The 27,338-nt window shown below is 44.1% G+C and overlaps 1 protein-coding gene across 1 annotated transcript; it reads left to right on the top strand.

Moving 5' to 3' along the window:
* Window positions 1–1,392: 1,392 nt before the first annotated feature.
* LOC311137168 (aurora kinase B-like) lies at window positions 1,393–14,950 on the top strand. Its single transcript, XM_084171518.1, has 9 exons — window positions 1,393–1,631; window positions 1,814–1,852; window positions 2,112–2,196; window positions 2,308–2,356; window positions 2,486–2,674; window positions 3,262–3,400; window positions 3,705–3,853; window positions 8,815–8,989; window positions 14,150–14,950. The coding sequence occupies exons 1-9, from the start codon at window positions 1,623–1,625 to the stop codon at window positions 14,321–14,323; spliced, it is 1,008 nt and encodes a 335-aa protein (XP_084027644.1). The 5' UTR covers window positions 1,393–1,622; the 3' UTR covers window positions 14,324–14,950.
* Window positions 14,951–27,338: the final 12,388 nt, after the last annotated feature.

The following is a 27,338-nucleotide window of genomic DNA, read 5'->3' as shown; positions in this document are numbered from 1 at the left end:
TTCGCTGTTAATTGGAAAAAGAGCGCGCCCTGGCCCAGTCATCAGATTGTCTACCTGGGGATACAGCTAGACACTGTAATGAATTTCGGACCCTCGAAGGGCAGCCCTGTTGCTAGCCCTGAGAAGGTTTCGTCCGAAGCAGACGTTAACGGCGTTGTCAGTCATGTCACTTTTGTGTCTTATGTCGTCAGCCCATTCTGTGGTCCCGCCTGCACTCCTGCGCATGCGCAGGATGCAGCGATGGTTTGCCCAACTCAGTCAGATGTTGATTGCGCCACCACAATTCTACATCGACGGGACGCGTTGTCTCAGGCGGGAGGCTCAATAGGGCGATTGCTCATAATCTGCCGACCACTGAAGGCTTGGCTCCTGAGAGGGATAGGCTTGAGCCCTGTGGGTTATCTGATTCAGTAATCAGGACCATAAAGGGTTCACTTGCCGGTTCCACTTCCAGGGTGTATGCCAGTAAATGGAACGTGTTTTCACAGTGGTGTGTCACAGAGAATGTAGACACCATGAACTGTCTGGTTGAGAGTGTACTCTCGTTCCTGCAGTTTATGTTTGATAAGCAGCGATCGCCCGCCACCATTAAGGTGCTTGCAGTGGCGATTTCAGCTTGTCACGAGGGGTTTGGCAGAGACACTGTCTTCAGCCACCCTCTAGTGAAACGTTTCTTATTAGGAACGCGGCGGCTTTGGCCAATGCCTAGAGCCACGCTTCCTCAGTGGGATTTGGCTTTGGTACTCGAAGCGCTCTGTGAGTCGCCGTTCGAGCCATTGAATCAAATACCCCTCAAGATGCTGTCTATGAAGACGGCACTGTTGCTCGCTTTGACTACTGCTAAGCGTGTCAGTGATTTGTGTGCTCTTTTGACGAGACCCGACTGCCTTGCCATTAATGGTGATTTGAGCAGAGCGGTGTTATGTCCTAATCCAGCATTTATGTGGTCCTCTGTAGCTCAGCTGGTAGAGCACGGCGCTTGTAACGCCAAGGTAGTGGGTTCGATCCCCGGGACCACCCATACACAAAAAAAAAAAAATATTATGCACGCATGACTGTAAGTTGCTTTGGATAAAAGCGTCTGCTAAATGGCATATTATTATTTATGCCAAAGGTTATTTAGAGCTCATATAGATCACAGACTGTGGAGCTGTGTGCTTTTTCTCCCCCTCCCCATGTCTCAGGTCCTAGAGCCTGAGAAGGGAGATATGGAGAACTAAAAGTAGGAAGAAATGAGAGTTTTGTTTGTTTTGGCAATGTACTCTTTTTATTAGGGTGGAGTTAGTATCACTATTAAGTATGGATTTATTTTGTGGTTTCAAACCATCCAGTTGGTGGCGGCAATACAACTTTTGGATGTAGTCCGCCATAAAACCCACAGAAGAAGAAGAAGAAGAAGACGGTTGGTATCCAATGTTAATGGTGCTTTCCTGCCACCAATTGGACGGGTTACTGCTGATCTGACCAATCGACAAGGAGTTGTACATTTGGTAGCCAATCACACACGACAACACAGTGTCTTTGAAAGATTGGCGGTTGAAGCAGACAACAGTGTGCCGTTTGCTTTCAGAATTATCGTACTAACGTTTTGTTTTATTTAACATAAAACTAAATACTTCAGTATGATGCAGGTAAGAGTTTCATTTTTAATTTAATTAATCAAGTTTCTTCCCACATTGCTGTTGTCTCTAGCTAATAGCTAGCTAAAGCGTTACTAGCTAGGGTTGTTTGAAAATGGCGTTGGCTAGTTAACGTTAGCTCCAATGGTGAAGCTAACTTGAAGTACTTGCTAAACTATTCTATCTCTTTGCAGAATAAGGAGAATCGTGATCCTAAAGGGCTACATAGACCGGTAGGTTTTGTCACAAGTATTTTCTCTCTTTTTGCTTCCCTCCTTTCCCATCTTTAATTTGAGCGCTTTGTATCTAACGTTAACGTAACTAGCTAATAACGTTGACTAGTTAACTTTAGTTGTCCGTTTAGCTGTCTATCTAGTTAGGTACCATTTTGAATTCATTAATTCAATTCAAACGACAATTCAGAAATGTGTACCAGTACTGGGGAGCTGGAGGCAATTGGGTTTAATCCAGGATGTTTTTTCTACATGATAGATGGCAACTCCAATGGTTTCTGTGGGTCCTCAGCGAGTTCAAATGCCGTCTGCCTCAGAGGCCACAGACAAAAACGCAATTACAGGTACATTTCTATAGCTACTATTTTGCCTGTGGTGTTTCTAGAGCTTTTCAGATGCCACATCACACCACCTCAACATAATACACCAACATTCTGTATCCCTATCTCCTTAAGGTCCTGGGAGAGCGCTTGCCACCTCTTCATCCAGTGCAGCTCCAGCAAAGTAAATATTCTATCACACAATACCATCACCTGACACTAAATGTGTATAAGAAAAGGGGTCTTTTAGATTTTGTAAAATATTTGTATTTTCTTGTTGTGGCTTAGCAACATCTGTTTATTCTCTAATCAGGAAATTCACCATCAATGACTTTGACATTGGGCGGCCACTCGGAAAAGGCAAGTTTGGGAATGTTTACCTGGCCCGGGATAAGAAGCTGGACTTCATCGTGGCGCTGAAGGTGCTCTTCAAGTCTCAGATGGAGAAAGAGGGCGTGGAGCACCAGCTCAGGAGGGAGATCGAGATTCAGTCCCACCTTAGGTCAATAGTTTGATTTAGACTTTTATTCAATTTAAAGGGGCAGTTTCTCGGACACAGATTGAAACATAATACTGGAATGAAATGTATTTTCAATGGATATTCTGTCTCTGGAAAACCGGCCCTTTGAATGTAGTGGTGTAGGTTGTTGCCTTACTATTGTGTTTCTGCAGGCAATGTTGTGGCATGTTGATTAACACCAATATTATGTCCAGAACGATACCAGTATTGCGATACTCGTTAATATTGTGGCAAGGAAACAAAACAAGAAGGGGATTTAACTTATTTAGGAAAAAAGTGTGTTGGAAACAAACATTATGTTGTTATCCAGAGTCATTTATTTTCCAAGCTATAGCACATAATATTTTGTATACATGTTTTTAAAGGACCAAAGTGTGTGGTCTGCTGTGTTTTCCTTTTTGCCATTAAAAAATACTGCGTCCCAGCCCTAACCAATATCATGCAATGTACTTATTTCAGTTGGCTTTTGAAACTGACCATAATTCCCTTTATAGTTCAGTGTATGTTAATTTCTCAGATTATGGAAAGCTGGGAGATTAAATCATCTCTCTCTCTCCACCCTCCTTTAGACACCCCAACATCCTGCGCTTCTACAACTACTTCCATGACCGCACCAGGGTCTTCCTGATCCTGGAGTACGCACCACGGGGGGAGATGTACAAAGAGCTGCAGAAATGTGGTCGCTTTGATGACCAGCGCACTGCTACAGTAAGACAGGAATCCATGTTGCAGGCTATTTATTTATAATGGTCGACAAGATAATGAATCTATTCGGACTAATCCATTGTTTTCTCTTGCTCTGTATTTGACCAAGAACACCTCCAATCATAACATTTTGTAACTGAAAGGTATTTTTTGGTTTATAGAATACAATTGATATGAATATTCCAACTATGGACTAGTTTTGGCAGGTAGATTCATGAGGCTGACATTAACTTTCTTAGCATTTTAAATGCATCACATGTAGTAGTCTGGAGTAATAATCAAATATTTGTAAAATGTTCTTTGTCAGTACATGGAGGAGTTGTCTGATGCGCTGCAGTACTGCCATGAGAGGAAGGTCATCCATCGGGACATCAAGCCTGAGAACCTGTTGCTGGGACTCCGAGGGGAGCTGAAGATAGCAGACTTTGGCTGGTCTGTCCACGCACCTTCCCTACGGTGAGGGAACCCTGAACAGAATCCTCTCCAGCCTGTGTTTGTACAAAAAATAAATGCTGTGAAGGCAATCTGTGTTAAATTGCAGGCAAATTGCGCAGAATTGCTAATCTACAAATCACCTTGCATTCCAAATACCTACTCATTATGTGAACAAGCTATTTAGTGACGTGATTAGCGATTCTGCGCCTCGTCTTGCTCAAACGGATCCCCTCAAAACAAACTGAATGTGGTCTTGGTCGACCGAACGTCGGCTGTTCTTCCGACCAGTCCATTGGTCGAAATTTTTAAAAGTGCATTTTTCCTTTATAGACAGTTTTTAATAAAATCAACTATATATATGCATTGAGCTTGTCTGATGCTTTAAGCTCGCTGTTTGATGAAATAAGACACAAATTACTCAAGAGGGAGCCAGAGATCAAGATAACCAGAAGAAAGAAACCTTAGCCTTTCCCGACCATCCTCCTCCCGCTCCTACTGGCTTTAGCAGATTCTGTGTTACTCTCCTGAAGTTGCCGGTAATAGGCTACACGAGGAGTCTGCAAACTTTCTCATGTGGAATGCCAATTTATCTTGCCATTTCTACCGATCTGTGTGCCAGTTACGGTTTTCATATGCACATTTTCGTGGAACAGTTTAATTTCACTTATAATAACGACTTCGTATTTCAAAATCATTGTCATGTGGTTAATGAAAATGATACGAACCTAAAAAGTAACTTATATTGCTATTGCCAACTATGCAAAAAAATATCCTATAAAGCCAACAACTAAAAACATTGCAGCCTGCAGGTAGAAAATATTGAAATTAAAAAATAAGATTACACCGCTATAAATCAGATTGGCTACGCATGGCCTGTCTGCGACGAACTTGAAACATTGTATTAACTTGGCTCTGGCCTGAAGATCTTTGCAACATTGTATAAAATATTCTGGGCCCTCAGTTTCCTGGCGCCAGTGAGCTCGGGACAGACACAGCTGTAGGCTATTTGCGCTAGGGGTAAGAAGTAATCAGGTAGGCCTATGTTATGACGTTTCCACTGGATCAGAGCATTACATTTTTCCCTTTCAAGCAGAGTTATCAAAAGCGAGAGAGCTGGAAAGATTTTTCAAATACAGTGCATTCAGAAATTATTCAGACCCCTTGACTTTTTCCACATTTTGTTACGTTAAACCTTATTCTAAAATTGATTTACATATTTATTTTTTCTTATCAATCTACACACAATACCCCATGATGACAAAGCGAAAACAGGGTATCAGAAGTTGTAGCTAATTTATTAAAAATAAACTACAGCAATATCTTATTTACATAAGTATTGAGACACTTTGCTATGAGATTCAGAATTGAGCTCAGGTGCATCCTGTTTCCATTGATCATCCTTGAGATGTTACTACAACTTGATTGGAGTCCACCTGTGGAAAATTCAATTGATTGGACATGATTTGGAAAGGCACACACCTGACTATATAAGGTCCCACAGTTGACAGTGCATGTCAGAGCAAAACCAAGACATAAGGTCGAAATAATTGTCCGTAGAGCTCCGAGACAGGATTGTGTCGAGGCACAGATCTGGGGAAGGGTACCAAAACATTTCTGCAGCATTGAAGGTTCCCAAGAACACAGTGGCCTCCATCATTCTTAAATCGAAGAAGTTTGGAACCACCATGACTCTTCCTAGAGCTGGCCGCCCGTCCAAACTGAGCAATCAGGGGAGAAGGGCCTTGGTCAGGGAAGTGAACAAGAACCCGATGGTCACTCTGACAGAGCTCCAGAGTTCCATTGAGGAGATGGAAGAACCTTCCAGAAGGACAACCATCTCTGCAGCACTCCACCAATCAGGCCTTTGTGGTAGAGTGGCCAGACGGAAGCCACTCCTCAGTAAAAGGCACATGACAGCCCACTTGGAGTTTGCCAAAAGGCACCTAAAGGACTCTCAGTCCATGAGAAAAAAGATTATCTGGTCTGATGAAACCAAGATTGAACTCTTTGGCCTGAATGCCAAGCGTCACGTCTGGAGGAAACCTGGCACCATCCCTATGTTGAAGCATGGTGGTGGCAGCATCATGCTGTGGGAATGTTTTTCAGCGGCAGGGACTGGGAGACAAGTAAGGATCGAGGGAAAAATTAATGGAGCAAATCACAGAGATCCTTGATGAAAACCTGCTCCAGAGCGCTCAGGACCTCAGACTGATTCACCTTCCAATAGGACAACCACCCTAAGCACACAGCCAAGACAACGCAGGAGTGGCTTCGGGACAAGTCTTTGAATGTCCTTGAGTGGCCCAGCCAGAGCCCGGACTTGAACCCGATCGAATATCTCTGGAGAAACCTGAAAATAGCTGTGCAGCAGCGCTCCCCATCCAACCTGACAGAGCTTGAGAGGATCTGCAGAGAAGAATGGGAGGAACTCTACAAATACAGGTGTGCCAAGCTTGTATCGTCATACCCAAGAAGACTCGATGCTGTAATCGCTGCCAAAGGTGCTTCAACAAAGTACTGAGTAAAGGGTCTGAATACTTATGTAAATGTGATATTTCCGTTTATTTTTAATACATTTGCAAAAACATAGAACCCTGTTTTTGCTTTGACATTATGGGGTATTGTGTGTAGATTGATGAGGGGGGGGGAAAACTATTTAACCCGTTTTAGAATAAGGCTGTAATGTAACAAAGTGGAAAAAGTCAAGGGGTCTAAATATTTTCTGAATGCACTGAGGAATTATTGTCATTCTCAATGGATATAAAAACATACTTCATTTGGTTGCTGTTTGAGGTGAAGAAAACATTCATTTGAGAAGCTCCACAGCTCATTAGTGGTGGTGCATTAAGCCAATCAGAAATACTATCAGATCCTCAACATTGACAGAAGTGCTCCAAACAAATGACAATGACTAAATTTACAAAACTCGTAAATGGAATGTGAGAAACAAGTTTTGGTTTATTTCATTCCAAGTGTAGAATAGGTTGTGCGCTCTGCAAACGTGTCCACTCCGACAATGAATACAGTAAAAGACTGGAGTAATAATATGTTGAATGCATTAAGACTTTACTGTAACAAAACAAACAATGTAGATTAGGAATTAACGGTGAATGTACTACTGGTGATATATGTAATGGGAATTCTGGAGAGAGAAGTGCGTTGTGCAGCCACACTCCCCTTCTTGGACTGTGCCATCCCCCGCGGCCTCCGCAATGGATTAGTTGACTGAGATGGGGGCAAATAAGACCGGTGTCTCGTGTGCCATAAAAAATATATATACAGTACCTGTCAAAGGTTTGGACACACCTACTCATTCAGGGATTTTTCTGTATTTTTGCTATTTTCTACATTGTGGAATTATAGTGAAGACGTCAAAACTATGAAATAACACATATGGAATCATGTATGGGGGGGGGAAATGTATGCACTCACTAACTGTAAGTCGCTCTGGATAAGAGCGTCTGCTAAATGACGTAAATGTAAGCAGTTCCCACATGCTGAGCACTTGATGGCTGCTTTTCCTTCACTCTGCGGTCCAACTCATCCCAAACCATCTCAATTGGGTTGAGGTCAGGTGATTGTGGAGGCCAGGTCATCTGATGCAGCACTCCATCACTCTCCTTGGTCAAATAGCCCTTACACAGCCTGGAGGTATGTTTTGGGTCATACACCATCCCAAACCAGATGGGATGGTGTATTGCTGCAGAATGATGTGGTAGCCATGCTGGTTAAGTGTGCTGTGGGGCTATCATTTGTTTTTCAACAGGACAATGAGTCACCAGCAAAGCAACCCCACACCATCACACCTCCTCTATGCTTCACGGTGGGAACCACACATGCGGATATCATCCGTTCACCTACTCTGCATCTCGCAAAGACACGGCGGTTGGTGGCAAAAATCTCAAATTTCAGCCCAAAGGACAGATTTCCACCGGTCTTCTGTCCATTGCTCGTGTTTCTTGGCCCAAGCAAGTGTCTTCTTATTGGTGACCTTTTAGTAGTGGTTTCTTTGCAGCAATTCGACCATGAAGGCCTGATTCATGCTGTCTCCTCTGAACAGTTGATGTTAAGATGTGTCTGTTACTTGAACTCTGAAGCATTTGTTTGGGCTGCAATCTGAGGTGCAGTTAACTCTAATGAACTTATCCTCTGTAGCAGAGGTAACTGTGGGTCTTCCTTTCCTGTGGCGGTCCTCATGAGAGCCAGTTTCATCATAGTGCTTGATGGCTTTTGCGACTGCACTTGAAAACTTTCAAAGTTCTTGGAATTTTCCGGATTGACTGACCTTCATGTCTTAAAGTAATGATGGACTGTCGTTTCTCTTTGCTTATTTGAGCTGTTCTTGCCATAATATGGACAGCCCTATTTGGTAAAAGACCATCTTCTGTATACCACCCCTACCTTGTCCCAACACAACTGATTGGCTCAAACGCATTAAGAAGGAAAGAAATTCCACAAATGAACTTGTAACAAGGCACACCTGTCAATTGAAATCCATTCCAGGTGACTACCTCATGAAGCTGGTTGAGAGAATGCCAAGAGTGTACAAAGCTGTCAAAGGCAAAGGGTGGCTACTTTGAAGAATCTCAAATATAAAATATATTTTGATTTGTTTAACACTTTTTTTGGTTACTACATGATTCCATATGTGTTATTTCATAGTTTTGATGTCTTCACTATTATTCTACAATGTAGAAAATAGTAAAAATTAAGAAAAACCCTGGAATGAGTAGGTGTGTCCAAACTTTTGACTGGTACTGTATATATTTGCTACTGCTCGACAAAAAGAAATCTCTGTCAACCAACAGCTTGTCGACCAAACAGTCGAACAGTCAAATAATTAGGGTCGGCCCTAGTATTCAATCATTAATTCACTGCGAGACATGTTTTTCCTTCCTCTTCATCATGACTGTCTATTTTGTAGGAATGGATCAGTTTCAAAACCCTACCACTTATATGTATTTGTTGACTTGTCCCTCTAGGCGCCAAACAATGTGTGGAACACTGGACTACCTGCCCCCAGAGATGATTGAGGGAAAGGCCCACGATGAGAAGGTGGACCTGTGGTGCATCGGGGTGCTCTGCTTTGAGTGCCTAGTTGGAAACCCACCCTTTGAAACCGCCAGCCACTCGGAAACGTACAAGCGCATCACAAAGGTTTGCATTTTTAGATGGTCAGCAACTTATTGGCAGAGCCTGCGGATCTGACTTTTCTGGACCCCCCTTCCTAACAGCTAAAGATCACGAAGCTTCTGTGCATGTGCGGGATTCTCTACTTTACACAAAATCTCTGCTCTATTCGTAAAGACCCTGCCTTCACATTTTTCACTGTCAATCATGAATGCTAATCAAGTTTTACAGGTGGAAGGTCCATGCAGCATCTGCATACCAACCATTTGATCTTAATCAGTTTCATGGGGATATGCATTTAGATCTTGAGTTATACAGTGTTTTGGATGATGTACAGTGAGCAAGCAGAGTAGCCTGTTCTCTACAAGTAGAGCAGAGACTGTGCGTAAAGTAGAGAATCATGCACAGAAACTTCGAGGCCTTTAGCTTTCTGGATGAGGGGTCGAGAAAAGTCAGGTCCGCAGTCACTCTGAAACTTTATTTTGTTAAAGGTGCTACACAGGATTTTTTTGCATTTTTACATTGTCATTTCAGAAAATGTCCATAATATATCTGCGCTAATAGTGGAATGATAGTGTATTACTTACCCGCCAGTGTTGTGATTGGCTGTGATATTCACCTATTGATTTCTCTGTTAATCATTTCCAGGTTGTTACATTTCTACACTGTTCGCTCAATTTGTGAAAACAAGCACTGAATAGTTTAGGGAATCATTGTACCAAAAATATAGTTTTTACAGCTGCTTGAAGCTGGTGGACAAAAACCGCTACTTTTAAGCTGGACCAAAACCAAAAGTAGCTTTCGGTTTGGTCCACCAGCTTCAAACAGCTGGTGTTTGTTGTTGATAAGATATTTCACAAAAGTTATGGGCGGAGTTAGAAAGTATTACAATGTAAATTTACTTTTAATCCGCCTGTCTGCATATTTCAAGACATGGCATATGAGGGTGCATTGAATTAACCGATGGGTTGGACAACTTTTCTTGTCAATCATCTTGAAAAAACGTATACTTAACTGGAAATCAACCAATCCTCCATCGTTAACATGTTGGAAAGGTCAAATGCTTTATCTAAATGTTGAAAATGCGTGGGCGACAGAGAAACAATGTTGCAGTTTGATGCCATATGGTGGAGAGTGATGCAGGCGTTGGACATTGGGGTGTGAGCAGGTGGGTCTGGGCAGGTGTGATGTTGTTTGCATTTTTATATGCTGTCGTTTGTATGTGTGCTATTAAAAAATATATATATATATATATATTAGTTGAAGTCAGAGGTTTACATACACCTTAGCCAAATACATTTCAACTCAGTTTTTCACAATTCCTGACATTTAATCCCAGTAAAAATGTCCTGTCTTAGGTTGGTTAGGATCACCACTTTATTTTAAGAATGTGAAATATCAGAATAATAGTAGAGAATTATTTATTTAATCACATTCCCAGTGGGTCAGAAGTTTACATACACTAAATTAGTATTTGGTAGCATTGCCTTTTTAAATTGTTTACCCGACACGTTTGACCCAAGTTAGTCTTCCACAAGCTTCCCACAATAAGTTGGGTGAATTTTGGCCCATTCCTCCTGACAGAGCTGGTGTAACGAAGTCAGGTTTGTAGGCCTCCTTGCTCGCACATACTTTTTCAGTCCTGCCCACACATTTTCTATAGGATTGAGGTCAGGGCTTTGATGGCCACTAATACCTTGACTTTGTTGTCCTTAAGCCATTTTGCCACAACTTTGGAAGTATGCTTAGGGTCATTGTGCATTTGGAAGACCCATTTGTGACCAAGCTTTAACTTCCTGACTGATGTCTTGAGATGTTGCTTCAATGTATCCACATAATGTTCCTTCCTCATGATGCCATCTATTTTGTGAAGTGCACCAGTCCCTCCTGCAGCAAAGCACCCCCACAGCATGATGCTGCCACCACCGTCCTTCACGGTTGGGGTGGTGTTCTTCGGCTTGCAAGCACCCCCTTTTTCCTCAAAACATAACGATGGTCATTATGGCCAAATAGTTCTCTTTTTGTTTCATCAGACCAGAGGACATTTCTCCAAAAAGTACGATCTTTGTCCCCATGTGCAGTTGCAAACCGTAGTCTGGCTTTTTTATGGTGGTTTTGGAGCAGTGGCTTCTTCCTTGCTGAGCGGCCTTTCAGCTTATGTCGATATAGGACTTGTTTTACTGTGGATATAGATACTTTTGTACCCATTTCCTCCAGCATCTTCACAAGGTCCTTTGCTGTTGTTCTGGGATTGATTTGCACTTTTCGCACAAAAGTACGTTCATCTCTAGGAGACAGAACGCGTCTCCTTCCTGAGCGGTATGATTGCTGCGTGGTCCCATGGTGTTTATACTTGCGTACTAATGTTTGTACAGATGAATGTGGTACCTTCAGGCATTTGGAAATTGCTCCCAAGGATGAATGTTCTTTTTTTCTGAGGTCTTGGCTGATTTCTTTTGATTTTCCCATGATGTCAAGCAAAGAGGCACTGAGTTTGAAGGTAGGCCTTGAAATACATCCACAGATACACCTCCAATTGACTCAAATTATGTCAATTAGCCTACCAGATGCTTCTAATATTATTTTCTGGACTTTTCCAAGCTGTTTAAAGGCACAGTCAACTTAGTGTATGTAAACTTCTGACCCACTGGAATTGTGATACAGTGAATTATAAGTGAAATAATCTGTCTGTAAACAATTGTTTGAAAAATTAGTTGTGTCATGCACAAAGTAGATGTCCTAACCGACTTGCCAAAACTATAGTTTGTTAACAAGAAGTTTGTGGAGTGGTTGAAAAACGAGTTTCAATGACGCCAACCTAAGTGTATGTAAACTTCCGACTTCAACTGTATAACACACATATACACAGTGCCTTCAGAAAGTATTCAGACCCCTTGACCTTTTCCACATTTTTGTTACATTACAGCCTTATTCTAAAATTCCTCAGCAATCTACACACAATACCCCATAATGACAAAGGGAAAAGGGGTTTGTAGAAATGTTTGCACATTTAATAAAAATTAAAAACCGATACCTTATTTACATAAGTATTCAGACCCTTTGCTATGAGACTTGAAATTGAGCTCCGATGCATCCTGTTTCCATTGATCACCCTTGACGGTTCTACAACTTGATTGGAGTCCACCTGTGGTAAATTCAATTAATTTGAAATTTTTTTATTTTTTTATTTAACCTTTTATTTAACTAGACAAGTCAGTTAAGAACAAATTCTTATTTACAACGATGGCTACACTGGCCAAACTCGGACAATGCTGGGCCAATTGTGCACCGCCCTATGGGACTCCCAATCACGGCTGGTTGTGATACAGCCTGGAATCGAACCAGGGGGTCTGTAGTGAGGCCTCAAGCACTGAGATGCAGTGCCTTAGACCGCTGCGCCACTCGAGAGCATGATTTGGAAAGGCACACACCTGTCTATATAAGGTCCCACAGTTGACAGTGCATGTCCGATCAAAAACCAAGCCAGGAGGTCGAAGGAATTGTCCGTAGAGCTCCCAGACAGGATTGTGTTGAGGCACAGATCTGGGGAAGGGTACTAAAACATTCCTGCAGCATTGAAGGTTCCCAGGGACACAGTGGCCTCCATCATTCTTAAATGGAAGAAGTTTGGAACCACCAAGACTCTTCCTAGAGCTGGCCGCCCCAGCCAAACTGAGCAATCGGGGGAGAAGGGCCTTGGTCAGGGTGACCAAGAACCCGATGGGCACTCTGACAGAGCTCCAGAGTTCCTCTGTGGAGATGGGAGAACGTTCCAGAAGGACAACCATCTCTGCAGCACTCCACCAATCAGGCCTTTATGGTGGAGTGGCCAGAGTGAAGCCACTCTTCAGTAAAAGGCACATGACAGCCCGCTTGGAGTTTGCCAAAAGGCGCCTAAAGGACTCCCAGACCATGAGAAGCAAGATTCTCTGGTCTGAAGAAACCAAGATTGAACTCTTTGGCCTGAATGCCAAGCGTCACGTATTGAGGAAACCTGGCACCATCCCTACGGTGAAGCATGGTGGTGGCAGCATCATGCTGTGGGGATGTTTTTCAGCGGCAGGGACTGGGAGACTAGTGAGGATCAAGGCGAAGATGAACGGAGCAAAGTACAGAGTGTTCCTTGATGTAAACCTGCTCCAGAGCGCTCAGGACCTCAGACTGATTCACCTTCCAATAGGACAACCACCCTAAGCACACAGCCAAGACAACGCAGGAGTGGCTTCGTGACAAGTCTTTGAATGTCCTTGAGTGGCCCAGCCAGAGCCCGGACTTGAACCCGATCGAATATCTCTGGAGAAACCTGAAAATAACTGTGCAGCAGCGCTCCCCATCCAACCTGACAGAGCTTGAGAGGATCTGCAGAGAAGAATGGGAGAAACTCCCCAAATACAGGTGTGCCTAGCTTGTAGCGTCGTACCCAAGAAGACTCTATGCTGTAATGGCTGCCAAAGGTGCTTTAACAAAGTACTGAGTAAATGGTCTGAATACTTAAGTAAATGCGATATTTCTGTTTTTATTTTTATAAATTAGCAGAAATGTCTAAATCTGTTTTTGCTTTTATCATTATGGGGTATTGTGTGTAGATGAGGGGAAAAAACAATTTAATACATTTTAGAATAAGGCTGTAACAAAAAGTCAAGGGGTCTGAATACTTCCCGAAGGCGCTGTATATAAACTATATTTCACAGCCATTTAATGGTACAATGATTCCTACACTATTCGGTGCCTGAAATTGAGCGACGTGTCGAATTTTAGCAACCAGGAAATGATAACACAGCCACAAAGTCAGAACCGCTTTCCCAGTTTGACAACGGATGCCGTGAGAGAAATCAATAGGCGAATATCACCACAAATCACAACACTGGAGGATAAGTAATACTGTCAAACATAATCATTCCACTGTTAGTGCCAGAGAGATTTACATTTTCCTGAAATTACAATGCAAAATTTCTAAAATATCCTTTGTGTAACACCTTTAAGTAACTGCTATATAGAAAATGCTTTTATGCAACCTATTTGTAATTTGTTCAGAGAATGATGATTGATTCATCCAGTAATGTTATCATCTACTTCATGGGCAGTCACTTGATAAATTGCATCATGATTGACATGCATGTTGTAGCTAAATATTTAACCAATGCATAAACTGTGATTAATGACATCTCCTCCCTCCATGTCTCTCAGGTGGACCTGCAGTTCCCCAAGGTGGTGTCTGACGGGGCTCGGGACCTGATCTCTAAGCTGCTCCGCCACAGCCCCTCCATGCGGCTGCCGCTGCAGAGTGTAATTGACCACCCCTGGGTGAAAAACAACTCACGGCGGGTCCTACCTCCCGCCTTCGCTCCCAAGAAACCCTAAAAGCATCATAGACAAATTATATATATATTCACTGTTCCAGTCTGCCTTCTACCTGAGTGAGGGACTGACTCGTGCCCTGCTGATTGGGAGGGAATGTGGCGATGGATACCTTTATTTTTATATTTATTATTTTTTTGCTCCACTTTCAAGGGTTTCACACTGTGTTTTTGTTTTGTTACCCGGACAATCTTCATCCACAAGGTTTAAAAGGGTATTTTAACTTTTAATTTCTCTGATTTATAAGATCTCCAGATCTGTCAAACTAGATCAGGGTTTCCCAAACTCGGTCCTGGGGCCCCCTCTGGGTGCACGTTTTGGTTTTTGACCTAGCACTACACAGCTGATTTGAAATGATGAAAGCTTGACGAGTTGGTTATTTGAATCAGCTGTGTAGTGTTAGGGCAAAAATTAAAACTTGAGGAAGGCCATTAAGAATAAGGATGATTCCTTTATAATTCTTAAATGTATTTCAAGAAAAGTATTTCGTTTATTTGTTTCCTATCTCCTTTTTTCGGATTGTTTTTGTACAGCATGTATGAAACGTCCTCTATGAAGTTTGTATCTGTGAAATGTCCTTGTGCAACTGTTTCTGAAATAAAAATCATCCCAAAGGTGAGGGAACCCTGAACTGAACTCTCCAGCCTAATGTTTGCACCACAAATGCTGTGAAGTCAATGTGTGTTTGAGATCAACTGGATTGCAGGATGGTGCAAAATTGATTTTATGCAGAAGGGTGGCAAGGATGAATTGAAGTTATGAATTTTAGCAGGTAAAATTCCATATTTTACCACCTTTTGCCAGCAGAAGATAGCGTTCTCTTGCTTCTGTAGTCCACTGGGAATAGCACTGTCCTGCAAATTACTCCTGTAATGTGGTGACAGTGTTTCTCTGTGCTGTTGTCTGGGGACTGCATGACTGACTGGGGTGCATCTAAAATGGCACCTTATGGACACTGGCAGAGGGCGATAAGGATCACTAATACATTGTAAAGCCCGGGTGTGAGTGTAGTATATACACTAAGTTCTGTGAATAATTAATACTGTATGGTAACACTATCTGGCTGTCATAACTGAATAATGCATAGAAATTGATACAGAGGCTATTATAGTGAAGGGAGCATTACATCGCAGTTTTTCAACGCACCCATTCGTACTGCGGACAAGTTTGACACCGGTGTGCAGCTCAGTAGATTCAGACTGCACTAACTTGGAGGGTTGAGGAACCACAGGATTTTGTGAGTCATGTTAGCAATAAACATGAAGCACAGCTCTCACTGGTTTCAATAAACCTGTGGCCTCAAGTCTCACATCTGTGCCATATGCGCGAGTAGACTCGATTTCACCGAGCATCTGTGATGTCACTAGATTTCAAAATGACTGACACCGTGGTGAGGTGGCCAGTTCATCTCTGATCAATTAGTATTTTCAGTTTTACCCCAGTGTACTGTGCATCCACCATTGGCTTCCTAAAGAAATTGTACAGGGAGCTATACATATTGAAAAAGTCCTCAGACGACATTGCATGCACCACAACCAAATGCAGACCTTCAACCAGGCGATACAAAAGGCCAGCTTTCTCTCACTGAAAAGGCGGCTCAGGTAAGTGTCAAGACACCTGCGCTGGCCCCTTCCTCAACACCAAGGTCGTCAGGTGCTAGTGGCTGGGGTAACGGAGGTGCAGGTGCTTGTTGTGATGTTACCCTCGTGCTTAGCCAACTACCTATAATTATTCAGTGCGCAAGTACCAAAACTTGACCAAGTTAGCTGTAGCTGTCTGCAAAAGTGAACAACCTTTTCTCACTGTGAGGAAAACAAACTGTCAATTTGACCCCGTCCTGGGATCCAATGAGCTTCCTAAACAAGGTAATTAAAGCGGTACCTAATGACATTGCATGGCTAGGTGCCCAATCAGAATGCATTTTTGGATTTTACTACTAAATTTTACATTATTACATCCCCCCTTCTCCCCACTCCTCAGATCATGAGCACACACCCGCATATAGCCTCTGTCCCGGTCTTCTGTAAGGACCGGGAGACCCATGGGGCGGCGCACAATTGGCCCAGCGTTGTCCAGGGTAGGGGAGAGAATGGCCGGCAGGGATGTAGCTCAGTTGGTAGAGCATGGCGTTTGCAATGCCAGGGTTGTGGGTTCGAAAAAAATAAAAAAATAATGTATGCACTCACTAACTGTAAGTCGCTCTGGATAAGAGCGTCTACTAAATGACTAAAATGTAAAATGGAAGGTTGTGCATCCAAATGTAAACTATATGCTCATCTGCTCCTACTTATACAGTGGGGAAAAAAAGTATTTAGTCAGCCACCAACTGCAAGTTCTCCCACTTAAAAAGATGAGAGAGGCCTGTAATTTTAATCATACACGTCAACTATGGTGGAAAATAAGTATTTGGTCACCTACAAACAAGCAAGATTTCTGGCTCTCACAGACCTGTAACTTCTTCTTTAAGAGGCTTCTCTGTCCTCCACTCGTTACCTGTATTAATGGCACCTGTTTGAACTTGTTATCAGTATAAAAGACACTTGTCCACAACCTCAAACAGTCACACTCCAAACTCCACTATGGCCAAGACCAAAGAGCTGTCAAAGGACACCAGAAACAAAATTGTAGACCTGCACCAGGCTGGGAAGACTGAATCTGCAATAGGTAAGCAGCTTGGTTTGAAGAAATCAACTGTGGGAGCAATTATTAGGAAATGGAAGACATACAAGACCACTGATAATCTCCCTCGATCTGGGGCTCCACGCAAGATCTCACCCTGTGGGGTCAAAATGATCACAAGAACGGTGAGCAAAAATCCCAGAACCACACGGGGGGACCTAGTGAATGACCTGCAGAGAGCTGGGACCAAAGTAACAAAGCCTACCATCAGTAACACACTACGCCGCCAGGGACTCAAATCCTGCAGTGCAAGACGTGTCCCCCTGCTTAAGCCAGTACATGTCCAGGCCCGTCTGAAGTTTGCTAGAGTGCATTTGGATGATCCAGAAGAGGATTGGGAGAATGTCATATGGTCAGATGAAACCAAAATAGAACTTTTTGGTAAAAACTCAACTCGTCGTGTTTGGAGGACAAAGAATGCTGAGTTGCATCCAAAGAACACCATACCTACTGTGAAGCATGGGGGTGGAAACATCATGCTTTGGGGCTGTTTTTCTGCAAAGGGACCAGGACGACTGATCCGTGTAAAGGAAAGAATGAATGGGGCCATGTATCGTGAGATTTTGAGTGAAAACCTCCTTCCATCAGCAAGGGCATTGAAGATGAAACGTGGCTGGGTCTTTCAGCATGACAATGATCCCAAACACACCGCCCGGGCAACGAAGGAGTGGCTTCGTAAGAAGCATTTCAAGGTCCTGGAGTGGCCTAGCCAGTCTCCAGATCTCAACCCCATAGAAAGTCTTTGGAGGGAGTTGAAAGTCCGTGTTGCCCAGCGACAGCCCCAAAACATCACTGCTCTAGAGGAGATCTGCATGGAGGAATGGGCCAAAATACCAGCAACAGTGTGTGAAAACCTTGTGAAGACTTACAGAAAACGTTTGACCTGTGTCATTGCCAACAAAGGGTAAATAACAAAGTATTGAGAAACTTTTGTTATTGACCAAATACTTATTTTCCAACATAATTTGCAAATAAATTCATTAAAAATCCTACAATGTGATTTTCTGGATTTTTTTTCTCCTCATTTTGTCTGTCATAGTTGACGTGTACCTATGATGAAAATGACAGGCCTCTCTCATCTTTTTAAGTGGGAGAACTTGCACAATTTGTGGCTGACTAAATACTTTTTTCCCCCACTGTATATATGATTTTATACACTGAGTGTACAAACATTAGGAACACCTTCCTAATATTGAGTTGCACCCCCTTTTGCCCTCAGAACATACTCAATTCGACAGGGCATGGACTACAAGGTTTCGAAAGCATTCAAAAGGGATGCTGGCCCATGTTGACATCAATTCTTCCCACAGTTGTGTCAAGTTGGCTGGATGTCCTTTGGGTGGTGGACCATTCTTGATACACATGGGAAACTGTTGAGCGTGAAAAACCCAGCAGCATTGCAGTTCTTGACACACTCAAACCGGTGTGCCTGGCACCTACTACCATACCCCGTTCAAAGGCACTTAAATATTGTGTCTTGCCCATTCACCCTCTGAATGGCACAAATACACAATACATGTCTCAATTGTCTCAAGGCTTAAAAATCCTTCTTTAACCTGTCTCCTCCCCATCATCTAAACGGATTGAAGTGGATTTAACAAGTAACAACAGTAAGGGATCACCTGGTGAGTCTATGTCATGGAAAGAGCGGGTGTTCTTAATTTTGTTGTATACTCAGTGTATATAAGGCTCAAATATTCATGTTTCAGGGGAGATCTATGCACAGCAAGTTATTTCTCAATTAGGCTATTCTACGAATATTTTTAACGTTGTCGCAATTACATGGCTGCTGTTTAATAGAAGGGAATCCCAGTTTTTCAACTGCACAGATTTATTTATGCTATGTGTGGGTGGACATGAATGATTCGTTGGCTATAGTTAACTAGCGAGATAACTGCTACAAGTTATGTTTTGAATTGGCTATCTAGATAGTCTGTTGTCTGTCATTATTTTATACTTGCTGCTGAAATGTCACACTCCCTCTCCTCTGGCAACGGCCCACTCGCACTGGCACACACAGAGACAAGCACGAAAGGGTCATTCTGATATTGGCTAATATGTAGATTTAAGTGATTGATCATATTTAAAAGTGTGCCTTCATGAATTACAGTAACAGAAATTATTAAACTAATTTCCATGACCTTACAAACCCTCATTTGACAACTTGGACAGTGCGTCATGCGCATTCAGGTTGGTGCATTTTCAACCCTGGACGTTCTGCTGCCCTAGACGGTACAAAAATCTGCCACCTCCCCCCATATTTCTCAATGTCAAACCAGAGTGTCTTGTTTGCAACAGCTGTTTGCAAATAATTACATTATAGACATCCTTATGAATCTACGCATGGCACTTTCAAAATTTACCTTTCCACCCAGACAGAAGCTCTACTGACACAGAAAAATGTCAGTTTCAACTGCTGGCTACTTGTCCGTTGTATAACCCAACAACAGAAGTGCTTCCCTAAAAGCTGCCTGGGTTTAAACAAACATTTTATTTTCAGATAGAGAAAAGCGCAATTAATAGGGATAGAATAGCAAAGTCAAATTTTTTATCTCCTCGAATATTATAGGCTGCAGCTCAGCTTCAGAATGTCATAGAGAGGAATCAATATATCCCAATATGCATCGGAGTCACGTCTTTCGCTGGCATTTTAGAGCTTGTTTCTACCATGAGGTATCACGGAGTTAAGCATCCTTATAGAAGGCTTGATATAATTTGGATATGTTTTCTACATTTATTTCAGAATATAAAGCGAACAATAGATATCCTTTTGCCCTTTTCTTTAACAAGGGTATGTGATACCCTCACTCAATTCGAGTGTCACGATTCTCTAAAGCAGAACCCAGAAGCAGACCAGGACAAGGTGAGTAGACAGAAGGGGAGTATTTATTTAACGACTCAAATGTGGAAGCAGGATAATTCAGGAGACAGAGCGGGCAGCTGAGGTGAGTTGGTGGAAGTGAATAGGCAGATCCAATGATGTTACAGAACCTACCGACTACCAGGCAAGGGTGGAGTGAATGTTCCGGGAGAATAACTGTAGACAGAGAAAACGGAGGTAAGTACAAGGCAAGCAAAAAGTACAAAACAACAAAACTAACTCTAGAAAACTTGAGGCTGATATGCTGACACAACATACTGTTCATGGCTAACGATCCGGCAGGGAATGGATGTCAGGTCAGAGCTTATGAAGTGGAGAGGTGATGATCAGGACCAGGTGTGCAGATAGCTGATGAGATGCAGGTGCGGGTAATAAAGAGATCTCCCGCCTAGCTTCGTCGCCCGGCAACCAGACAGGGTGTGTTCAGGAACCTCAGGAAAACAGACTCCAGGACAGAAAACAGGCAACTCAGGCAGAAACAGACTCAGGAAGCGGGATTCATGACAGTACCCTCCCTCCGACGAATGCCACCGGGCGGACTACCCGGAGCACCAGGATGGAGGCGGTAGAAGTCACGAAGGAGGTCAGCATCAAGGATCTGACGCCGAGGAATCCAACTCCTCTCCTCAGGACCATACCCCTCCCAGTCCACGAGATACTGAAACCCCAACCCCGCCGTCTGGAATCCATGATGCGGCGCACCGTGTAGACAGGACCACCTCCGATCATCCGAGGAGGAGGAGGACGACGAGGAGGAGGGGGCAAAAGAGGACTGAGGAGAACAGGCTTGAGGCAGGAGACATGAAAGGTGGGATGGACTCTGAGCGTTCTAGGCAATTTGAGTCGTACCACAACAGGATTAATAACTCTCTCCACCACAAACGGACCAATGAACTTCGGTGACAGTTTCTTCGACTCAGTCCGCAGAGGGAGATCCCGTGTAGCCAACCAGACCTTATCTCCGACGGTATAACAGCGCCGGAGTTGATGGCTGCCGTTTTACAGCCCTCTAACCAATTGTACTATTATGTGTGTTTTTCCGCGTTATTTGTAATTTATTTTGTACATAATGTTTCTGCCATCGTCTCTTATAACCAAAAAGAGCTTCTGGATATCAGGACAGCGATTACTCACCTCGTATTGGAGGAAGATTTTTTCTTCAACGAGGCGGCCGCGAAGGATATCATACAGACACCCGACAAGGCCCAAATCCCCGTCATTCGCGTGAGGAAGAGACGGAGATATCGTGGACGTAGATCAGGGTGCCTTGTAAGGATCCGACGGCGAGCGAGTAAACTGCCTCTTCCATCAATCCTATTAGCCAACGTTCAATCATTTGAAAATAAATTGGATGATTTAAGACTACGGTTATCCTACCAACGGGACATTAAAAACTGTAATATCTTATGTTTCACCGAGTCGTGGCTGAACGACGACATTGATAACATACAGCTAGCGGGCTATACGCTACATCGGCAGGATAGAACGGCTGACTCCGGTAAGACAAGGGGTGGCGGTCTGTGTATATTTGTAAACAACAGCTGGTGCACAAAATCAAATACTAAGGAAGTCTCGAGGTTTTGCTCGCCTGAGGTAGAGTATCTTATGATAAGCTGTAGACCACACTATTTACCAAGAGAGTTTTCATCTATATTTTTCATAGCTGTCTATTTACCACCACAAACCAATGCTGGCATTAAGATTGCACTGAATGAGTTGTACAAGGCCATAAATCAACAGGAAAACGCTCATCCAGATGCAGCGCTCCTAGTGGCCGGGGACTTTAATGCAGGGAAACTTAAATCCGTTCTACCTAATTTCTACCAGCATGTTAAATGTGCAACCAGAGGAAAAAAAACTCTAGACCACCTTTACTCCACACACAGAGACGCATACAAAGCTCTCCCTCGCCCTCCATTTGGCAAATCTGACCATAACTCTATCCTCCTGATTCCTGCTTATAAGCAAAAACTAAAGCAGGAAGCACCAGTGACTCGGTTAATAAAAAAGTGGTCAGATGACGCAGATGCTAAGCTACAGGACTGTTTTGCTAGCACAGACTGGAACATGTTCCGGGATTCTTCAGACAGCATTGAGGAGTACACCACATCAGTCACTGGCTTCATCAATAAGTGCATCGATGATGTCGTCCCCACAGTGACCGTACGTACATACCCCAACCAGAAGCCATGGATTACAGGAAACATCCGCACTGAGCTAAAGGGTAGAGCTGCCGCTTTCAAGGAACGGGACTCTAACCCGGACGCTTAAAAGAAATCCCGCTATGCCCTCCGACGAACCATCAAACAGGCAAAGAGTCAATACAGGACTAAGATTGAATCGTACTACACTGGCTCTGACGCTCGTCGGATGTGGCAGGGCTTGAAAACTATTAGAGACTACAAAGGGAAGCACAGCCGTGAGCTGCCCAGTGACACAAGCCTACCAGACGAGCTAAACCACTTCTATGCTCGCTTCGAGGCAAGCAACACTGAAGCATGCATGAGAGCACCAGCTGTTCCGGATGACTATGTGATCACGCTCTCCGTAGCCGATGTGAGTAAGACTTTTAAGCAGGTCAACATTCACAAGGCCGCAGGGCCAGACGGATTACCAGGACGTGTACTCCGAGCATGTGCTGACCAACTGGCAAGTGTCTTCACTGACATTTTCAACCTGTCCCTGACTGAGTCTGTAATACCAAGCAGACCACCATATGTTTCAAGCAGACCACCATAGTCCCCGTGCCCAAGGACTCTAAGATAACCTGCCTAAATGACTACCGACCCGTAGCACTGACGTCTGTAGCCATGAAGTGCTTTGAAAGGCTGGTCATGGCTCACATCAACAGCATTATCCCAGAAACCCTAGACCCACTCCAATTTGCATACCGCCCCAACAGATCCACAGATGATGCAATCTCTATTGCACTCCACACTGCCCTTTCCCACCTGGACAAGAGGAACACCTACGTGAGAATGCTATTCATTGACTACAGCTCAGCATTCAACACCATAGTGCCCTCTAAGCTCATCACTAAGCTAAGGATCCTGGGACTAAACACCTCCCTCTGCAACTGGATCCTGGACTTCCTGACGGGCCGCCCCCAGGTGGTAAGGGTAGGTAACAACACATCTGCCACACTGATCCTCAACACGGGGGCCCCTCAGGGGTGCGTGCTCAGTCCCCTCCTGTACTCTCTGTTCACCCATGACTGCATGGCCAGGCACGACTCCAACACCATCATTAAGTTTGCAGACGACACAACAGTGGTAGGCCTGATCACCGACAACGATGAGACAGCCTATAGGGAGGAGGTCAGAGACCTGGCTGTGTGGTGCCAGGACAACAACCTCTCCCTCAACGTGACCAAGACAAAGGAGATGATTGTGGACTACAGGAAAAAAAAGAGGACTGAGCACGCCCCCATTCTCATCGACGGGGCTGTAGTGGAACAGGTTGAGAGCTTCAAGTTCCTTGGTGTCCACATCACCAACGAACTATCATGGTCCAAACACACCAAGACAGTCGTGAAGAGGGCACGACAAAGCCTATTCCCCCTCAGGAGACTGAAAAGATTTGGCATGGGTCCTCAGATCCTCAAAAAATTATACAGCTGCACCATCGAGAGCATCCTGACTGGTTGCATCACCGCCTGGTATGGCAACTGCTTGGCCTCCGACCGCAAGGCACTACAGAGGGTAGTGCGTACGGCCCAGTACATCACTGGGGCCAAGCTTCCTGCCATCCAGGACCTCTATACCAGGCGGTGTCAGAGGAAGGCCCTCAGAATTGTCAAAGACTCCAGCCACCCTAGTCATAGACTGTTCTCTCTGCTACCGCACGGCAAGCGGTACCGGAGTGCCAAGTCTAGGTCCAAAAGACTTCTCAACAGCTTCTACCCCCAAGCCATAAGACTCCTGAACAGCTAATCATGGCTACCCGGACTATTTGCACTGCCCCCCACCCCATCCTTTTTACGCTGCTGCTACTCTATTAATTATTTATGCATAGTCACTTTAACTCTACCCACATGTACATATTACCTCAACTAGCCGGTGCCCCCGCACATTGACTCTGCAACGGTACCCCCCTGTATATATAGCCTCCCTACTGTTATTTTATTTTACTTCTGCTCTTTTTTTTCTCAACACTTTTTTGTTGTTGTTTTATTTTTACTTTTTTGTTAAAAATAAATGCACTGTTGGTTAAGGGCTGTAAGTAAGCATTTCACTGTGATGTCTGCACCTGTTGTATTCGGCGCATGTGACCAATAACATTTGATTTGATTTGATTTGATAAGTGGGGGCTGGAATACGGCGACGATTCGCCTGGAGCTGATACCGGTCAGAAACTCTAAGGAGGGCCTTTCTGGCCCGATGCCAGGTCCGGTGGCAACGACGAATGTGGGCCTGGACAGAGGGAACCGAGAGATCCCTCTCCTGAGAAGAAAACAAGGGAGGTTGGTAGCCGTACAGGCACTGGAAGGGAGACATCCCAGTGGCAGATGTAGGGAGAGTATTATGGCAGCGCAGCGTGGACTCCATCTTCTGGTTGGCTCTCTCCGCCTGACCATTAGATTGGGGTGAAATCCAGATATGAGACTGACTGTAGCTCCAATGGCCAGAAGGACTTCCAGACAGCAGAGGTAAACTGAGGACCACGGTCGGAAACTATGTCACTGGGCAACCCGTGGACCCTGAAAACCTCCCTAACAAGGATCTCGGACGTCTCAGTGGCAGAGGGAAGCTTGGAGATGGGAACAAAGTGGGCGAACTTGCTGAATCTGTCCACAATAGTCAGAATGACTGTGTTCCCATCAGAAGAGGGCAACCCAAGTCCAGGGCCAGATGTGACCATGGTCGCTGGGGAATAGGTAGGGGATGAAGAAGCCCAGAGCTGGGCCGATTGGTACTCTTATTCTGCGCACAAACTGGACAGGCAGCAACAAACCTCTGGGTATCTTCTCCCATGGCAGGCCACCAAAATCGTCTGCGCAGTAACGCCATAGTCCGAGCCATGCCAGGGTGACAAGCCATCTTGCTGGTGTGGGACCATTGGAGGACAGCAGAACGGCACAAACAACCGACCGGGTGGACCGTTACCGGGACCGGGCTGCGTCCGAAGGGCCGCCATAACCTCCTCCTCAATCCTCCATGTAACTGCTCCCACAACGAAGTTCTGGGGAAGAATCGTCTCAGTCTTGGCCCCACTCTCCTCCATCTTGGAGAACATCCGGGACAAGGCGTCCACCTTGCCGTTCTTGGAACCAGTTCGGAACGTCAGGGATAAATTAAATCGTCCAAAAAACAAAGCCCACCTGGCCTGACGGGAGTTGAGACGTCTAGCCGATTGCACGTAAGCAAGATTCTTGTGGTCAGTCCAGACAACAAACGGTTGCTCCGCCCCCTCCAACCAGTGGTGCCATTCCTCCAAGGCAAGTTTCACCGCGAGAAGCTCCCGGTTACCCACATCGTAGTTTCTCTCCGCAGGCGAAAGCCGACGAGAGTAGAAGGCGCAGGGATGGAGTATACCGTCAGTGGAGCTACGCTGGGACAGGATGGCGCCAACCCCCACATCAGACGCGTCCACTTCTACGACAAACTGACGGGAAGTGTCAGGTTGAGAGAGAATCGGGGCGTTGGTGAATCGGTTCTTCAAGTCCAGAAATGCTTGGTCTGCCTCAGGATTCCAACAGAAGGTTCTGGTGCTAGAAGTCAGAGCAGTTAGTGTTTATTGTTACAATTACAATAAAAATAACACTATTATATAACATATTTAACATATATTTTAATATTCCTGTAGAACTGTAAAAAAGAGTGAGATCATTTGAGCTTTAGAAACAACTGAAATCACATGAAATAATCCACACCAGAGAGAAACTTTATCAATGCTCCCAGTAGCTAGGTTTCCATCCAATTTGCGACAGATTTCAATGCAAATATTCAAAAATATGCATGAAAAATATTCAAATTTTCCCACCAGAGGTGTGTTTCCATCAAAGTGACTTGTTGCAGATAAAAAGCTGTGGGTGATGACATAGTGCACATAAAAAGCACTAAGTCGTATAACTTTTCATTTAGGCCTACCAAATAAAAAAAGTATATGTTTCCATCCCTTTTTTATCTCTGTCGATGATTTGGCACAAAAAGTCTGGCACAATCCAGACTCTGTCAGAGCCGGCCGCGACCGGGAGACCCATGGGGCGGCGCATAATTAGCCAGCGTCGTCCAGGGTAGGGGAGGGAATGGCCGGCAGGGATGTAGCTCAGTTGGTAGAGCATGGCGTTTGCAACGCCAGGGTTGTGGGTTCGATTCCCACGGGGGGACAGTATGAAAATGTATGCACTCACTTAACTGTAAATCGCTCTGGATAAGAGCGTCTGCTAAATGATTAAATGTAAATGTAAATGTAAGTGCTTTCATAAATGCATGGCGGGCCTCGTTTTGCTGGAGCAGTGTAAAATAAGCTTTATGTCAATGACCCAGCCTTAACGAATTTTGTTTATTTACATAGGGAGTTTGATTGTCCAACATCAGTTTCAGCATTTATTTATTTAGTCTCCGCCTAGAGTGGCCTCTTTCCTCTGCAGTCAGCGATGTTTTCTCTCGGTAGCTGTCCATGGTCCTGAAATCAAATCATCTGAGAGAGGCAGAGAGAGGAGAGAGAGAGAGAAGGGGAGAAAGAGAGAGAAAGAGAGTGAGAGAGCGAGATTAGGATGTAGTCTATTTAAATCTAAAAAATACAAAGTAAACAGGTGATAGATAATTGAGTATTTTATTCAAAGACAAGTTGACTCGCCTGGCCTTCCTGGCAGCAAAAGCATGCACTGCTTGTTGGAGGTTGATTTTGTAAGACAACTCGTGCTCAATTGATATGGTGGCGAGTCCATTGAGTCTCTCTTGACTCATAGTAGAGCGCAGGTAGTTTTTTATGAGTTTGAGCTTGGAGAATGTGCGCTCTCCACTTGCCACTGTCACCCGGAGTGTGAGTTGAACTCTCAGGGCAACAAAGGCATTGGGATGCAAGGAGGCCATTTGGTGTCTGGATATGTACAGTGAGGGAAAAAAGTATTTGATCCCCTGCTGATTTTGTACATTTGCCCACTGACAAAGAAATGATCAGTCTATAATTTTAATGGTAGGTTTATCTGAACAGTGAGAGACAGAATAACAACACAAAAATCCAGAAAAACGCATGTCAAAAATGTTAGAAATTGATTTGCATTTTAATGAGGGAAATAAGTATTAGACCCCCTCTCAATCAGAAAGATTTCTGGCTTCCAGGTGTCTTTTATACAGGTAACGAGCTGAGATTAGGAGCACACTCTTAAAGGGATCTGTACTTCTCCACAACTTTGTCCCTGACCTGTTTGGAGAGCTCCTTGTTCTTCATGGTGCCGCTTGCTTAGTGGTGTTGCAGACTCTGGGGCCTTTCAGAACAGGTGTATATATACTG

This window comes from Coregonus lavaretus, assembly GCF_964263955.1.
Source record: "Coregonus lavaretus genome assembly, chromosome: 11".
Classification (NCBI taxonomy): domain Eukaryota; kingdom Metazoa; phylum Chordata; class Actinopteri; order Salmoniformes; family Salmonidae; genus Coregonus; species Coregonus lavaretus.
The sequence above is the reverse complement of the archived record's forward strand: the minus strand, read 5'-3'. Positions and strand labels throughout refer to the sequence as shown.